The sequence below is a fragment of the Hemitrygon akajei genome, chromosome 12, assembly GCF_048418815.1.
Source record: "Hemitrygon akajei chromosome 12, sHemAka1.3, whole genome shotgun sequence".
In the NCBI taxonomy this organism is placed as follows: domain Eukaryota; kingdom Metazoa; phylum Chordata; class Chondrichthyes; order Myliobatiformes; family Dasyatidae; genus Hemitrygon; species Hemitrygon akajei.
Window position 1 is genome coordinate 67,497,325 of NC_133135.1, and position 18,921 is coordinate 67,516,245.

The 18,921-nt window shown below is 42.3% G+C and overlaps 1 protein-coding gene across 1 annotated transcript in view; it reads right to left on the minus strand.

Annotated features, from left to right (window-relative positions):
- tmem59 (transmembrane protein 59) overlaps positions 1-18,921 on the minus strand; it is a 53,098-nt gene that overhangs the window by 18,452 nt on the left and 15,725 nt on the right. Inside the window, exons 3-5 of the mRNA XM_073063355.1 lie at positions 10,526-10,620; positions 9,788-9,937; positions 8,168-8,249 (exon numbers count right to left, since the gene is read on the minus strand). Of these exons, the coding sequence (XP_072919456.1) occupies positions 8,168-8,249; positions 9,788-9,937; positions 10,526-10,620 (327 nt within the window). The remainder of the gene's footprint in view (positions 1-8,167; positions 8,250-9,787; positions 9,938-10,525; positions 10,621-18,921) is intronic.

Sequence of the window (18,921 nt, forward strand, 5' to 3'; positions counted from 1 at the left end):
AAGATCTTGATAGTCTTGTTCAGCGCCAGAAGCCTAAGTGTGTTGGATTATTAGAATTTTACCCCATTTTTCTGCTTCCTTTCTACCATTAAAATGAGAAGAGATCAGCATAAAGGTCCCTGAATGCCAGCAGACCTCATGCAGTTGCCTGAACATCCATTCTTTATTTAGTCTATGATGATGTTAGTAGATAGTTTGATTACAGAAGAGAAGAATCAAGAGTCCAACTAGATCTCTATTCTCATACTCCCTTGTACCAGTTATCATTTCAGTTGAAATTACTGTGAAAAAGCAATAAAATTGTTGCACAACAGAAACATACAGGAGTTGGTATATGATGCTAGGGCTGCTTGAAATCTGGCTGAGAACAGTGGGATCTGTTAGGGAAGGAAATCACAGATTGGTAAAAGTGGAAGTTAGGTTTTGGAATATTTCCAAGCTCCTCAGACTACTACAGAAATACAGAAGGCCTCATACATTTTGCACAAATAATTGAGTTTGATGCCATCAGCTCATCTTCAGATCTTTACTCCTACTGGACATACACAAAATGCTGAAGGAACTCAGGTAGTTAGACAGCATCTATGCAAAATTAATAAACAGGCAACATTTTGGGCCAAGAAGGATCTCAGCCTGAAGCATCAATTGTTTGTTAATTTTCGAAGTTTACTAGCTTGAAGAAATTTGAAAAAGAAAACTGCAAGACAGCTTACTAAAGTGACGGCACCAAAGAATTTGGGCAAAATGAAGAACTTGTGAATTAAAATATTTTAGTTTGTAATTATTGCAATCAATTGCAATAAATATGCTGAAGTTGTTCCTATCTTTGAGGTTCCATCTAGTAATGGACTTTTAAAAAAAACTCTAGGGACTGTTTTTGGGATTTTGGTAATGATGTCATTTATCTGCAAAAACCATCAAAAAGCCACCTCTCAAAATGTTGCAGTGCTTCTAGTGAAGATACTCCCACAGTGCTGATGGGTAATGAGTTCCACAATATGGAACCAGCAATGAAAGATTCTTGATACATTTCCAAATGTGGACAGGGTGCACCTGGAGGGAACATGCAGACAGTGATGTACCACTTATCACCAAGGTGGACAATGGGAGTAAGCTTCTAGGCTTGAGGGGTGCTTGCCTGAGCAAGAAATGCAGCTCATTTTGTAACTGATACACATTCAGGCACAATGTGCCAATGGTAGGGTACTAATCACGCTGGTTTCTGTGTCTTGAATGGTGTCTTTCAAGATGCTGACACTGTTCTCATCGCAGCAAATGGAAAATCACCATCTCATTTTTGTGCCTTATCAATTCGAAAAGGCTTAGAGTGTCAAGTAATGAGTTACTTACCACAGGATACTCAGCTTCTGATCTGCTCAAGGCTATGGTATTCTTAGAATAATATACCGTAGATGTCGGATTATAAGCCGCTACTTTTTTCCCACGCTTTGAACAGCTTTGAACACTGCGGCCTTTACTACGGTACGGCTAATACATGATTTTTTTTCATGCCGCCAAAAACATTTTGCCTCGTAACAGTAGACCAATAAAATTGATGAGTAGTTCACAGAGGTCCAATGAAATTGTACGATAAATCAAGCGCACTTTCACAATTAAATTATTGTAAATCAGTCATTTGTACTCACCCTCATCAACATGGAAAACACTCGAAGAAAAGCATTGTGCTGCCTTTATGGCAGTTATTTAGTTTATAATATTTTCGCTTAGTAATTCATTTGTTAGTATTTTCTAGTTGAATAAAGTATCTATCTATCTATTTGTTTTCTGTACATCCCGGGATACTATGACATCACATCCGGTTTTGCCGCGTCTTGTGGGAAATACCGGTTTGCGATAGCACATTAGACCCGAGCACGTTAGACCCGAGCACGTTAGACCCGAGCACGTTAGACCCGAGCACGTTAGACCCGAGCACATTAGACCTGAGCGAAAACACTGCTTTTAAGTTAAAGGCATTTGCAATATGTATTTGTTTATGTTACCATATGGATTTAATTAAAAGTTAAAAAATCCTCACGTGTAATATCTTTCTGTGTAAATATCTCATATTACAACGTGGGACACCTGCGGCCTAAAATCCGGTGTGGCTTGTACAAGTACAAAATTGATTTTCTTTCTAAAATTAGAGCCAGCGGCTTTTAATCAGGTGCGCTCTGTAGTGCGAAATCTACGGTAGTATGCAAGTTTCTGGTTAATGGTAACCTTCAGGATATTGATCTTGGCGTCCCTACAATGATACAGCCAGTGTACGTCGTGGCTAGGTGGTGAAAATTTTAGATAGTGCAAAAGTGCTAGGGACTGTTACTTAACAGCCTATGCCTGGATGTTGTATTAGATACTTGGGCTGCTTTATTCTGCTGAGGAATTGCAATGGAATTGATTACTGTAGCTTAAGGTGGTTAGACCCAAGCTAAAAATACATGACAATACAGTGGAAAGCGGCCAGTGAGTGAGTGGGCCTGTGAAGGAGTGGAGATTTGAAGCTTTGACTCGAGAGGCTTCGACGACAAGAGGCGGAGGACGAGTTTGTTCCCAGTTAGTCTTTGCAATGCCTTTTGAGACGGTGATGTGCCTCTCCTGTGAGATGTGGCAGTCTTGGAGGAACTCCCCTCTCCCGCAGAGTCACATCTGCCAGAAGTGCTTGCAGCTGGGCGATCTGGAAGAGCGTGTGAGGAATCTGGAGCAGCAGCTGGATGACCTTTGACTCATAAGGGAGAATGAGGCAGTCATAGATGAGAGCTACAGGGAGGTAGTCACACCTAGGCTGCAGGAAGCAGGTCATTGGGTGACAGTCCGAGGGGGGAAAGTGAAGGAGAGTAGACAGGTAGTGCAGAGCACCCCTGTAGCCATTCCCCTGAATAATAAGTTTACCATCCTGGATGCTGTTGGCGAGGATGACCAACCAGGTGTGAGTCATGATGGCAGGGCCTCTGGCACTGAGTCTGACCCTGTGGTGCAGAAGGATGGGACGGAGAAGAGGAGAGCTGTTGTCATTGGAGACTATAGTCAGGGGAGCAGACAGGAGATTTTGTGGATGTGAGAAGGCAGCGGGATGTCGCTGACCAGGTGCATGACATACTGTTACGAGAAGGAAAGCAACCAGAAGTCGTGATACATGTTGGTACCAACGACATAGGCAGGAAGAGGGATGAGGTCCTGAACTGTGAGTTTCGGGAACTAGGCAGAAGGCTGAAGAACAAGACCTCAGGGGTGGTGTTCTCAGGATTGCTGCCAGTGCTACGTGATAGTGATGGTAAGAATTGGAGAAGATGGCAGTTGAATGCGTGGCTGAGGAGTTGGTGCAGGGTTTTAGACTTTTGGATCATTGGAATCTCTTCTGGGGAAGGTGGGACCTGTACAGATTGGATGGGTTGCACCTGAACTCGAGGGGGAGCAATATCCTTGCAGGTAGGTTTGCTAGCATGGTTCAAGAGGGTTTAAACTAATTTGCAAGGGGGATGGGACCCGGAGCGATAGAGCAGTGAAAGAAGTGCATGGAGTAAAGCCAGATGTAACATATAGAGAGGCTTTGATGAAAAAGAAGCAGAATAAAGGGTGTAAAGGTAGTAAGGTAGAAGGGCTAAAGTGCGTGTACTTCAATGCAAGAAGCATCAGGAACAAAGGTGATGAACTGAGAGCTTGGATACATACATGGAATTATGATGTAGTGGCCATTACAGAGACTTGGCTGGCACCAGGGCAGGAATGGATTCTCAATATTCCTGGATTTCAGTGCTTTAAAAGGGATAGAGAGGAGGGACAAGGGGAGGAGAGGTGGCATTACATCAGGGATACTATTACAGCTACAGAAAGGGTGGATAGCAGGATCCTCTTTTGAGTCAGTATGGGTAGAAGTAAGGAACAGGAAGGGAGCAGTTACTCTACTGGGGGTATTCTATAGGCCCTCTGGTAGCAACAGAGATACCGAGGAGCAGATTTTGGAAAGGTGCAAAAATAACAGGGTTGTTATCATGGGTGACTTTAACTTCCCTAATATTGATTGGCACTTGTTTAGTTCCAAGGGTTTAGATGGGGCAGAGTTTGTTAAGTGTGTCCAGGATGGATTCCTGTCACAGTATGTTGACAGGCCGACTAGGGGGAATGCCATGCTAGATCTAGTATTAGGTAACGAACCAGGTCAGGTCACAGATTTGTCAGTGGGTGAGCATCTGGGGGACAGTGATGGAAGAAGATAGAATCAGAGTGGACAGGAAAATTTATTAATTGGGGAAGGGCAAATTATGAGGCTATAAGGCTAGAACTTGCGGGTGTGAATTGGGATGATGTTTTCGCAGGGAAATGTACTATGGACATGTGTTCGATGTTTAAGGATCTTTTGCAGGATGTTAGGGATAAATTTGTCCCGGTGAAAAAGATAAAGAATGGTAGGATGAAGGAACCATGGGTGACAAGTTATGTGGAAAATCTAGTCAGGTAGAAGAAGGCAGCATACATGAGATTTAGGAAGCAAGGATCAGATGGGTCTATTGAGGAATATAGGGTAGCAAGAAAGGAGCTTAAGAAGGGGCTGAGAAGAGCAAGAAGGGGGCATGAGAAGGCCTTGGCAAGTAGGGTAAAGGAAACCCCAATGCATTCTTTAATTATATGAAGAACAAAAGGATGACAGGAGTAAAGGTAGGACCGATTAGAGATAAAAGTGGGAAGATGTGCCTGGAGGCTGAGGAAGTGAGCGAGGACCTCAATGAATACTTCTCTTCGGTATTCACCAATGAGAGGGAACTTGATGACGGTGAGGACAATATGAGTGAGGTTGATGTTCTGGAGCATGTTGATATTAAGGGAGAGGAGATGTTGGAGTTGTTAAAATACATTAGGACGGATAAGTCCCCGGGGCCTGACGGAATATTCCCTAGGCTGCTCCACGAGGCGAGGGAAGAGATTGCTGAGCCTCTGGCTAGGATCTTTATGTCCTCGTTGTCCACAGGAATGGTACCGGAGGATTGGAGGGAGGCGAATGTTGTCTCCTTGTTCAAAAAAGGTAGTAGGGATAGTCCAGGTAATTATAGACCAGTGACCCTTACATCTGTGTGGGAAAGTTGTTGGAAAAGATTCTTAGCGATAGGATCTATGGGCATTTAGCAAATCATGGTCTGATCAGGGACAGTCAGCATGGCTTTGTGAAGGGCAGATCGTGCCTAACAAGTCTGATAGAGTTCTTTGAGGAGGTGACCAGGCATATAGATGAGGGTAGTGCAGTGGATGTGATCTACATGGATTTTAGTAAGGCATTTGACAAGGTTCCACATGGTAGGCTTATTCAGAAAGTCAGAAGGCATGGGATCCAGGGAAGTTTGGCCAGGTGGATTCAGTATTGGCTTGCCTGCAGAAGGCAGAGGGTTGTGGTGGAAGGAGTACATTCAGATTGGAGGGTTGTGACTAGTGGTGTCCCACAAGGAGCTGTTCTGGGACCTCTACTTTTCATGATTTTTATTAACGACCTGAATGTGGGGGTAGAAGGGTGGGTTGGCAAGTTTGCAGACGACACAAAGGTTGGTGGTGTTGTAGATAGTGTAGAGGATTGTCGAAGATTGCAGAGAGACATTGATAGGATGCAGAAGTGGGCTGAGCAGTGGCAGATGGAGTTCAACCCGGAGAAGTGTGAGGTGGTACACTTTGGAAGGACAAACTCCAAGGCAGAGTACAAAGTAAATGGCAGGATACTTGGTAGTGTGGAGGAGCAGAGGGATCTGGGGATACATGTAGATAGGGTAGTTAAGAAAGCTTATGGGGTGTTAGCTTTCATAAGTCGAGGGACAGAGTTTGAGAGACGCGATGTAATGATGCAGCTCTATAAAACTCTAGTTAGGCCACACTTGGAGTACTTTGTCCAGTTCTGGTCGCCTCACTATAGGAAGGATGTGGAAGCATTGGAAAGGGTACAGAGGAGATTTACCAGGATGCTGCCTGGTTTAGAGAGTATGGATTATGATCAGAGATTAAGGGAGGTAGGGCTTTACTCTTTGGAGAGGAGGAGGATGAGAGGAGACATGATCGAGGTGTAAAAGATATTAAGAGGAATAGACAGAGTGGACAGCCAGTGCCTCTTCCCCAGGGCACCACTGCTCAATACAAGAGGACATGGCTTTAAGTTAAGGGGAGGGAAGTTCAAGGGGGATATTAGAGGAAAGTTTTTCACTCAGAGAGTGGTTGGTGCATGGAATGCACTGCCTGAGTCAGTGGAGGCAGACACATTAGTGAAGTTTAAGAGACTACTGGACAGGTATATGGCAGAATTTAAGGTGGGGGGTTATATGTGAGGCAGCGTTTGAGGGTCAGTACAACATTGTAGGCCGAAGGGCCTGTAATGTGCTGTACTATTCTATGTTCTATGTAATATGCTGAGATAGGATAATTGAGCTCGAACAACCACAGTCATCTTTCTAGGTGCAAAGTATGTCCTTAGTGATGATGCTTTTGACTTAACTTTTGCAATGTTTCATTGATACACAGGCAGTCACACTCAATTTGTCTCTGGAACTCAGCTCCCTGGCCTATGCTTAGAACAAGGCCATGCTGAGAAGAAGAGAGCTTCCTTAACAAAACCCAAACTGGGTGTTGTTGAATAGATTACTGGTGAGCAAGTGCTGCACCTATTCAAACTATTGGTTGTGTCATAAGGTAGGCATTGAGAGCAGACCCAAATTCAAGACACAGACACTGAAGTACTAGGGAAAGTGGGACCTGGTGTGTCAGAAAGCAAGAGAAGTGGGGGAGAAACAACACTGGACAAGACTAGGATACAGGGCCTGGGCTAGAACTAGACTAGGAAAGAGGGACCTGGACAAGGAACTAGGAACCTGGAACCTGGACAAGGACTCCGAGCCAGAGACTGGACAGGGACCTGGAACCTGGGTCTTGACTCGAGCTCGGACTCTGGATCCAGGCAAGGATTGGACGTGGGGGCAGGATGCAGGACTCCAGGGCTGGACGAGGACATGAAGCTCAGACTAGGCCTTGGTCGAGGGGGAGCAAAGCAGAAGTGGGGAGAGGCATAGCTGGACACAGACACTGGCCCTGGACGAGACCAGGACTCAGGGCCTGGGCCACGATTTGGACATGGACTGGAACCTCCTCGGAGCCTGAGACTTGGACTGGATTTGAACACAGAACGACAAACAACAACGACCTGCCTACTGAGCAGGATACAAGACGACAAAATAACCACAGTCCATTCGAGTAGCGGAAAACGGCCTGCCTACTGAGCCTTGGACTCGAGCACGGGAAAACTGAACACAGAGCCGGGACCCCTCCTTGGGAACAGGACGTAGGGCCAGGGCTTACACAGAGTCAGGACCCCTCCTTGGGGACAGGACATAGGACCAGGACTCATACACGGACACTAAACACGGGGACACAAAGATACAGTTCCAAGCTCAACAATAGATAGTTCCTTCTGTTGGCGTAGCAAGGCTCCAGTCTCACTCCAGCGGCTAAGATACAGGCGAGGTTGCAGGCAAGGCTTCAGGCGTGGGTTGCTGAAAGAAGGGGAAGGGAAGGGGAAGCCTCAGGGTAATAGCAAAGACAGCCTGTCTTACCCAATGGAGGCAAAGACAGGGAGGGACAGATCCAACCACAGGGTAACGGCAAAGACGACCCGACTTACCCTACAGAGGCGAGGACAGGATACTGACAAGACGAACCAGCACCTACACTTGACCCCAGGGCCACTTATATTCCCGGCCCCAAGACGAGAATCAGGTACCTATGATTAAGCCCAAATGAAACAAGGGACCTGGAGTCTGGAGTCCACGGACCAGACTGTGAACTGGAACACAGATTTCACAGACCGGACCATGACAGGTTGTGATAATAAAAATTATAACATTCAAATGCTGCCTAGCTTCCCAAGTTTATTATTAACTTTTCCATTTTTATTTAAAAGGTATTTTGTCTGCAGGTCCTGGCTTCTCCTCTGCTTCATCTGAGGCATGTTACATTTCAGGGTTTGAATGAAAAATTCTGCAAGTCAGATTTGAACATCATCAGAAAACATTTCACTATTCTAAACTCCTGCTTTATTAACAGGCTGAGTAGCCAAAAAATGTGCTACGGTAAATAAACCCTCCTAAAAATTCCACGTCTCATCATGGAACAAGCATTAGTCCACGGATTAAGAACTGGTTACCTGAGAGTGCTTGAGATGTCTCTTGAACATTGTCTGTTTGCAGCTCAAGTTGTGGAACCATGAATCGCACATCTGGTTCAGACTTAAAGAAAACAGAAAAGCAACAGGAATAGAAAGTAAATATAAATAATTTTGTACCATAAAGCCAATATGAAAGACAAGCAAAAATATTAACCAGGACTTTAGTGATCAATTTTTTCCCTATATTCTCTCTCTGTAGTCTGATAAGGTAACCTAATTATTAGGATTCTTTATCAATTATCATTATCATTTTTAGTTTTAACTGATTTTGCACAAAATACAAAATTATTTTACCTTATCTAGGTTTTTCTTTCTGCCCAATTTTTTTCCCTAGAGGCCTACTTTTAAAGCAAGTTGCACTTGCATCTAAATGCATCGTGCGCCAAGCTAGATTCAAATTATGCAAATGACATCAATGTGAAAAAAAATCCAGTTACAAAACTCATATTTCAGAAATTTTCAGACAAATTAAGAGGACTCTTTTCCCCTCCTCTTTTAATCCTCCAGTTTTATATGTTCACATATGTATATGCAAATCAGGCACTCAGCCGTTGTCTGCTACTTAATTAAATAACATGAAACCTAACTGGATTGTAACCTCAAATCTACATCCCAGCAGGCAACTCTTCACTACTACGCTCAACAAGAATCTTCCCACATTCCTCAAAGTATTCAAATACTCCGCTTCCAACATTCCTTTGCACTCCAAGGCTCTGAACTAGCCCCAATCATCTTAAATGGGTAATCCCTTATTTTTAAATAGCAACTTCTCAATTTAGCATCTCCTGCTGAAGGGTCTTGGCCCGAAACATGAACCATATTGTTTTCCATAGATGATGCCTGGCTTGCTGAGTTCCTCCAGCACTTCGTGTGTCTTGCACTTGCCTGGGGCTCTGTACAAGAAGGGACAGAGCCAACTGTACTTCCTGAGGAGGTTCCAGTCTTTCAACATCTGCAGTACTATGCTGCAGATGTTCTACAACTCAGTGGTGGCCAGCGTTCTATTCTACACTGTAGTCTGCTGGGGCAGCAGGGTGACAGCAGCTGACATCAGTAAGATCGATAAGCTCGTCAGGAAGGCTGGTTCTGTTCTTGGGGCGGAACTAGATTCCCTGGTGGTTGTCTCTGAGAGGAGGATGCTGCAGAAGCTATGGAGCATTATGGACAATCCCTCTAATCCCTCCATGACATATTGGACAAAGGAGCACCTTTAGTAATAGACTGATTCCACCAAGGTACACCGCTGAATGCCACAGGAGATCCTCTTTTTCCTGTGGCTATAAGTTTCTACAACTCCTCCTCCTTAAGTACACAAGTATATGGCTTCTTTGCACATCTGTATTTTGCACTATTAACTTTTTAATGCACATTTTGTATTTTTTCGGTACCTCAATGCTTACATCTTGTATTTTAAAGTATATATTTCTCACTGAGCAACCTTGCAACAATAATTCCCTTCAGGATAAATAAAGTTTTATCTTATCTTATTTAAAGTCATTGGCCTCCTTTTGGTTGCTGGTAGTACCTGTTAGGATCATTTAGCCTTTATGTGTGCCCCACATTTAATTACATAAAGTGCAAAATGTGCAATATTGTTACCTGAAATACAACTACTTTGCCATCATCAGTTTGCAGGTAGAAGGTCCACGAAGTGAAAAAGCTCTGAGCAGAATTCATTAAGTCACTGCAGAAAGTTGTCATTATGCTGATTGGGTAAACAAAGTGGATTTTGGGCACCATAGCCATGAGCTGTAGAAAAGGGAGGATAATTATCATCCAAACTATAACCTGGTAATTCCCTAAACTCAAATTAAAATGGAACAATACTTAACAGTGAGCACCTGTTAATAAATCCTAATTGCTGTCACGCAATATGACTGATGTAACATGATTTTTTTTCTCTATCTGCTAAACTGTACACTACAATTCAAAACCAAAAATTCTCAGGTCTTCCATTATGGAAAAAAAAGCAATAAAAATCTTTTACTGGTCTACGATGCTTTCCTAGTTCTCTCTTCATACCTTTAAATACTGCCATTTCCTTATTACTTCAATTTATTTTTAAAAAGAGTTGTGTTCCCCCCCCCCCTCCCAAGTGTCACTGCAACAGTTTTCTTTGCCTTTAGCTGTTAATTTTCCATGAGACTGTGGCCAGGAAAGTCAGACCAGATTTACTCTAGTGCTATCACTTATCTACCCCACAGTAGCACAAGAATGATCACCTTGTATCTAAATAACCAGAAGAAATTCTGTGCAACAGGTAGAGAAGTTGAAAACGATGTCAACAGTAATGTTGTGTTTTTGAGTTAACAGGTTTCCTCCTTTGTTCTGCCTTACCTGTTTCTGTCTCTGTTCAGCAAACGGCAGTTGGTTTTCACATCCCAAGTTGCAAGCATATTGCTCATCTTGCTGTTTATATGCTTCAACACAGGCTAAGAAGGAATAAATTAAAAAAGAACATTTCTAATGTATCGAAAATCAGATTTATAACAATTTCATACACAGCAAAGTTTTATCTCCAGAGTAGTCAGTGAGACAGCCAGGGTGCTCTTTAAGCTACACACTTCAGAAATGTGTGACACAAGATAGGTACTGGCAGTTATAGTTCAGCTGTTGATACTCGAAGCAATTCCAGCTGAAGAATTAAACAACATCATACAGTACTATGCAAAAGTCTTATACACCACAGATTGTTTAATACAAATTTTGTTGTAGATGTTTATTTTTTGCCTTCTGCATTACTTTATCAGTAGAAAAAAGCAAGAGATTTCCAAACATTCAATTTACAAAAAAAATTAATGTTACAGAAATTTCTGTATTTCATTAAAAAAAATAACATACTAAGTAACTTTTCAAATAAAAACTTGTCTATTTTCTAGGTATATAGCCGTGCATGATTAAACAAAGATAGCAAACAGGTACTAATGATTAATGGCATAATGAGTTTAATAAACTTAAAGGATTAACTGAAACAGAAACTAGTCTAGAAGGAATCCATCTGGGTGAAGGACAACCAACTAAAAAGTGAGGGTGTGGTAGGTGTGACAATTGAACCTTCAACCATAGCAAGGGTGAGCATAGCAACAAGACACAAGGTGGTTATCCTACATCAGCAAGGTCTCTCCCAAGCAGAAATTTTGCAGCAGGCAGGAGTTTCAAGATGTGCTGTCCAAGCTCTTCTGAAGAAACATGAAGAAATGGGCAAGGTTGAGGATCAGAAGTGCAGTGATCGACCATATAAGTGCAGTGGACAAGAGACTTCCCTTCTAAATCAGAAGTCCAGCACTGCTATCAGCTCTGAACTCACAGAAACCACTGGAACCCAAGTACATCCCCCTACAACCCAGAGAAGTCTTGTCAGAAGTGGTCTTCATGGAAGAGTTGCTGCAAAAAAGCCATACCTCCAAAAAAGAAGCAAAGCCAAGAAACTATGCACAAAAACACAAGGAATGGGGTGCTGAACAATAGCAGCGTGCTCTGGTCCGACGAGCCAAAATTTGACATTTTTGGATGAAACAGGAAGCAGTTTGTCCATAGAAGAGCTGGAGAGCGCAACATGGATGTGTCTGCAGCCAACAGTGAAGCACGGCAGAGGTTCCCTGCAGGTTTGGGGGTGTATTTCTACAAATGGAGGTGGTGATCTGGTCAGAATTAATAGAATCTTCAATGCTGAGAAGTACAAGCAGATTCTCATCCATTGCGCAATACCATCAGGGAGGTGTCTCCGATCAGTCCCAATTTCATTCTACAGCAGAATAATGAGCACAAACAAATAGCCAAGGTAATAAAGTACTATCTTCCGCAAAGAACAAGGAGTTCTGGAACAGATGGTATAGCCTTCACAGCCCTGATCGCAACATCTTTGATGCTGTCTGGGATTACCTTGAGAGACAGAAACAAGTGTCCCTTAGGTACTATAATGAAATCTGTGTCAACTTCTCCAAATCTGATCTTATCAGAGCATTAAACACTCATGGCAAAAATCTCAATATAGCCGATGTGATCTTCTTTTGCTGCAGTTGGCAGAGCAAAACCTATACAAAAGTCAAACAATGAGCAGCTTGAAAAAGTAAGTCTAATCACCTATCCTTGACTTTCAACCGCAATACCACCACAACCCCTACCATTATCAAGTTCCATTATCGTTAGCATCGTTAGCCAATCACCACACACTAGGCTAATGACGGGACCCCCAAACACACTAGGCCTCAAATTCCGGTCTCAACCGATTTGCATACTCAGGGAATCATAGGACCCTCTTTCTTCTGCTTGCAGGGAACTCCAACTCTGGAACCTGTCGACAGCTCACCAATGTGGGGCAGGGGGGGCACCAGGCCTCATTCACACTGGACGTCCTCCTGCCTCTGTGTCGCTGGCCTTTCAACATGGAGCAGAGGCTCAGACTCTGGCTTGACCTCTAATTCCCCACATCCCTCTCCCTAAACTGTATCCTGATCCCTAATTCCCCTCAGTCCCCAAAACCATCACTATAATTCTAAAAAAAAATTAAAATCATCAAAATCTGAACCACAACCATCTGAAATCTAAAATAAAAAAATCAGTTATTGTTGACCAGAAATTCAATGAGCCAATCACATAAATATAAATGCAAGTCATAGGTTGGGTATCTCCCACCTTGCAGATACCAAAAACAAACTTTGCAGTACAAGTCAGGAACATGATATAATACTTTCCAGTTACCCAGACAAGGAATGATAGCATAATCAGGTCAAAATTAACCACCAACAACAAAATGTACCAATTTACCTACCTCTACACTAACAAAACCTTTTACAAATTCTTGTATACCACAGAAGACAAAGGCAAAAGCTGCAACAGAACATCACTACCAGTAAATTACCTTCTACACCCAGACAAGGATTTGTACCCAACAGCAGTATCTTTACCAAAAGGCTTAAATTGGCAGCTCATCATATCTTCAACTAGTGATAGTCAATAGATGCTGGCCTTTCCAGCAAGAACCATAAAAAAAAAGAAAACCTTTACGCTAACACTCCCATTCTCTGCATAAGCGCACTCAGATGCCTCTGTACACTTGTATTTGTTAGGTTTAACGTCTGATTTTAAAATTTTTCCTACTAAAATTAATAAACAAATTTCCACACTCTCTGTGTACACTAAGGCAAAGATATCTCGCTACAAAACTTTGCATTATCTACATAGCCTACATTCAGACTTACATCATCAGCAAAGTTTTTCAAGTGTTTAATGCAGATACTCTATTGCTAATCCTTGTAACACCCTATTGATAACAGTTTAACAAAATTATCCTTTATTTTGAACACACACATCACAAGAAGTCAAGATAGGCCATTTGGCCTCCCATGCCTGATCCACTGATCAATAAGATCATGGCTGACCATTAAAATTCAACAGCATTTTGCTCTGATAATTCTAAAGTCAGTATTGATTATTCTATGTAACTCAAGCCTCTATTGTCATCTTAGAGAATTCTCATTCCCTACATGAAGGTGAAGAAACTTCTATGTCCTAAATGGTCAATGATATTGTGACAAAGTTTTTATCCATATACCTATCCAAAACTCTCTTAAATGTTACAATTGAACCCATATTCACCACTTCACTAGCAGCTCCTTCCACACATATCACCGTATGAGTGAATTTCCCCCTCAGGTTCCCCTTGAATGTTTCAACCCTCCTTCTACTTCAAGTCTGTCTGCATGCATTTACCCATCTATATCCATCGTAGTTTTGTATACAGAGGTATCCCTTGCTTAATGGTAATAGGTCCATGGCATTAAAAAATTGAGAAGTCCTGCTCTATAAGATCTCCCTTCATTCTGCTGCACTCCAGCTGAATTCCTGACCAATTTAACCTTTCCCTATAACTCTGGTAACAGACAAAATGGACTGAAGGGCCCATTTCTTAGCTGAAGTAATCTACGACTCTATCTTACTGAAACCTTCCAGATACCGAAAGGCCTAAATAAGTGAACATGGAAAGCTTCTGTTAGCAGGAGAGTCTAGGTTGGGAGGAGTTCAAGGGTAATGGAAAGACAGCAGAAAAATGGGGCTGAAGTAAAATCAACTATGGTTGAATGGTGAAGTGGACTCAATGGGCTGAATTGCTTAATTATGCCCCTATATTTCATCGCATATGATCATTTACCCCATCAAACACAAGTAATTTTATATTTCAAGGAGATCACCTATCATTTTTCTAATATGTGAAAGCCTATCTGCATAACCTTTCCTCATAGGACAAATCATACCCACACCCTTCTCCCCCACCCCCCCACAAACCTGCTTGTTCACAATACAGGCAGTTCTGCTATAGCACAAGCAGATGCCCAAGTTTTGGAATTTGTTGATTAGAACTGCGGATATGATGGTATTGAAAACTGAGCTGTAATCAATAATTAGCGGCCTGATGTACAGTTGCATGAATAAGTCTGTGAACCCTTTACAATTACCTGCTCTTCTACATTACTCATAAAATGTGGTCTGATCTTTATCTAAGTCACAATAATAGCAAACTCAATCCACCTAAACTACTAACAATTATACTTTTCAGAGCTTTACTGAATACATTGTTTAATCATTCACATTACAAGCTGGAAAAAGTAAGTGAACCCTTGTATTTAATAACTGGTAGAACCTCCTTTAGCAGCAATAATCTCCACCAAACGTTTTCTGCATCTGCTGATCAGACTTGTACAATGGCGAGGAGGAATTTTAGACTATTCCTCCATACAAAACTGTTTCAGTTCATCAATACTTCTGGGATACCTTGCATGAACAGCCCTCTTCAAGTTACACTACAGCATCTCAATTGAGTTAAGGTGTGGACTCTGACTTGGTCATTCCAAAACACACATTTTCTCCTTTTTAAACCATTCTTCTGTTGATTTACACTTGTTTTTCAGATCATTGTCTTTTTGGATCATCCAGCTTCTAGTAGGCTTCAGGTGGTGGAGCACTGCTGTAAAATGTCTTGATACAATTTTGAATTCATTGTTCCCTCAACGATTGCAAGCTGTCCAGGCCCTGAAGCAGCAGCAAAGCAGCCCCAAAGCACGATGCTCCTTCCATCACGCTTCACAGTTGGGATGAGGTTTTGGTGTCGGTGTGTAGTGCCCTTTTTCCTCCAAACATAGCAGCGGGTGCTTCTGCCAAAAAGTTTAACTTTATCTCACAGGCCCACAGACCATGGTCCCAGAAGCATTATGGAACTCCAGGTGGTCTTTTGCAAACCCGAGACATGCAACAATGTTTTTTTTTGGAGAGCAGTGATTTCCTCAAAGGTGTCCTTCCATGGACACCATTCTTGTTGAGTGTTTTTCTTCCGAGTGGACACATGAACAGACGTTAACAAGTTCTAGAGATTTCTGCCGGATTTTTGCTGTTATCCTCGGGTTCTTTTTCACCTCCTTCAGCATTGCATGTTGTGCTCTTGGTGTGATCTTTGCAGAACACCTATTCCTAGGGAGAGTAGCAACAGTACTGAATTTCCTCCATTTGTAGAAACTTTCTTATTGTGGACTGATGAACACTCAGGTCTTTAGAAATGCTTTAGTAGTCTTTTCCAGCTTTATGAATCTCTACAGTTCTTCTTCTAAGGTCCTCTGAAAGTTGTTTTGATCGAGGCATGGTGTACATATACAGATCTTTCTTGAGAAGAGCAGGCTCTGTCTATAACCTGAATTTGTGCATCTTTTTTATAGAGCAAGGCACCACCACAACTCACACCTCCCAGCTCATCTCATTGATTGGTGGAACACCTGACTCCAAATGGCTTTTGTAGAAGGCATTACCCCAGAGTTCACATACTTTTTTGAACCTAGACTATGATCGTGTAAATGGTGTATTCAGTATTGATGAGAAGTAGTACAATTATTTGTATGCTATTAGTTTAGGCAGATTCTGTTTGTCTATTATTGTGACTTAGATATTAGACCACATTTTAAGAGTAATTAATGCAGAAAGCCAAGTAATTGCAAAGGGTTCACAAACTTTTTTCTTGCAACTGTATGTATTACTATTATCTAGGTAATCCAAGGCTGAGTGGAGAGCCAGTGAGATTGCCTCCACTGTAAACCTATTGTGGCAACCGGTTCAAGTCCTCACATAGGCAGAAATTGATTCTGGCCTTGACCGATCCCTCAAATCATTTCATCACTGCAGATGTGAATGCAACTATGCATTAGTCATCGAGGCAGCTCACCCTGCTCCACTTGGGCACTTCACCTTTCTGAAGCAGGTGGGAACCTCTGACAGTAGCAGTGAGAGACTGAAGATGTCCTTGAGTGCTCCAGCCAGTTGATTAGCACAGGTTTTCAGTGTCCTACCAGGTACAAACAAGGTCTGAGGCCTTGCAAGGGTTCACCCTCATGAAAGATATCCTAATGTCGGCCTCCAAGGGTTACCAGATGTAGAGATTTGCATAGGTGTAGTTTTATTCTCCCTTTCAAAGCATGCATAAAACACATTAATCTCATCTAGGAGTGAAGCATCACAGCCATTCATGATGTTAGGATTCACCTTGTAGGAAGAAGACATGCATTTTTCAGGATTGTCAGGCAAGATTCACACTTAAAACCATGCAAACTTTGGTCTATTTTATCATTTGCCTCCAAGTACCCCAATGGAGAATGGACTCCATCATCTTCCCAACTGCTGAAGTGAGGCTAACTAACCTATAATTTCCATTCTTCTGCCTCCCTCCCTTCTTAAAGAGTGGTGTGACAGTTGCAATTTTCCAGTCCTCTGGAAAATTTCCAGAATCTACCGATGCTTGAAAGATCATCACTACTGCTTTCACAATCTCTTCAGCTACCTCTTTCAGAACCTTGAGGTATAGTCCATATGGTCCAGATTACTTATCTATCTTTAGACCTTTCACCTTCCCAAGCACTTTCTCCTTAGTAAAAACAACTAGACACACTCCTGCCATGACACTCTTGAATTTCTGGCATACTGCAAGTGTCTTCTACAGTGAAGAGTAACACAAAATATTTATTGAGTTCACCTGCCATTTCTTTGCCCCCATTACTACCTCTCCAGCATCATTTTCCAGCAGTCCAATATCTACTCTCACATCTGTTTTGCTCTTTATATATCAGAAGAAAACATTTGGTATCCTATTTTATATTATTGGCTAGCTTACCTTTATATTTCATCTTTACCCTCCTTATGGCTTTAGTTTTAAAATTCTTCCCAAAATCTTAACTTCCCAATAATTTTTGCTATATTATATGCCCTTTCTTTTGCTTTTATGCTGTCTTTGACTTACCTTGTCATGATGGTTACATTATCTTCCTCATAGAATAGTTCTTCAAGATGAAGATCAAAGGACAGGTGGGGACTACACGTTCTGGAATATTAAGTGTGTAGTAGAGAAAGGTGAGGTGGAACAAGTGATAAGGAGGACACATGTACAGAGGGATGGTCTGACGGAACATGGAGTTAAATGTGCAGAAAGAATAAGTAAATTTAGGAAGGACAACAAAATTCAAGGGGCATATAGCCCGATGGGAGTTCGGGGAGCTGGGTTAAGCACAATAGGCAGCGATTTAAACAGAGAGAGGAGAAATGGGCTAAAAATTCTATATCTGAATGCACAAAGTGTCAGAAGTAAGGCGGATGAGCTTGAAGCTCGGGTGCGAATGGGTAACTATGATGTTGTTGAGATAACGGAGACATGGCTGCAGGGAGATCAGACCTGGGAAATGAATGTACAAGGGTATACGTGCTATCGTAGGGACAGAAATGTGGGCAGAGGGGGTGGGGTGGCCCTGTTGGTGAGGAATGAGATTCAGTCCTTTGCAAGGGGGGACATAGGATCAGGAGAAATGAGTCTGTGTGGATAGAACTGAGGAACAGTAAGGGCAAAAAGACCCTAATGGGTGTTGTCTACAGGCCACCAAACAGTAGCATGGATATTAGGTACAAGTTGAATAAGGAGTTAACATTGGCATGTGGCAAAGGTAATGTCGCAGTAGTTATGGGGGGATTTCAACATGCAGATGAACTGGGAGAATCAGGTTGGTGCTGGACCCCAAGATAGGGAGTTTGTAGAGTGCCTACGGGATGCACTTGGAACAGCTTGTACGAGAGCCGACCAGGGACAAGGCTATTCTGGATTTAGTCTTGTGTAATGAACAGGATTTGATAAGCGATCTTGAAGTAAAGGAGCCATTAGGAGGTAGTGACCATAATATGATAAGTTTTTATCTGCAATTTGAGAAGGATAAGGGCAGGTCAGAGGTGTCAGTGTTGCAGTTGAACAGGGAAAACTATGGAGCCATGAGGGAGGAGCTGGCCAAAGTTAACTGGACAGATATCCTAGCAGAAAAGACAGTGGAACAGCAATGGCAGGTGTTCTTGGGAATAATGCACAAGGTGCAAAATCAGTTCATCCCCCAGATAAGGAAGGATTCAAAGGGGGGAAAGGGGCCACAGTGGTTGACAAAGGAAGTCAGAGATTGCATAGCATTAAAAAAAAAGGAAATATGACAGAGCTAAGGTGAGTGGGAGGACAGATGATTGGGAAATTTTTAAGGAACAACAGAACTTAACTAAAAAGGCAATATGGGGAGAAAAAATGAGGTACGAACGCAAGCTAGCTAGGAATATAAAGGAGGATAGCAAAAGCTTTTTTAGGTATGTGAAGAGAAAGAAGATAGTTAAGAACAATGTTGGGCCCTTGAAGAATGAATTGGGTGAAATTGTTATGGGAAACAGAGAAATGG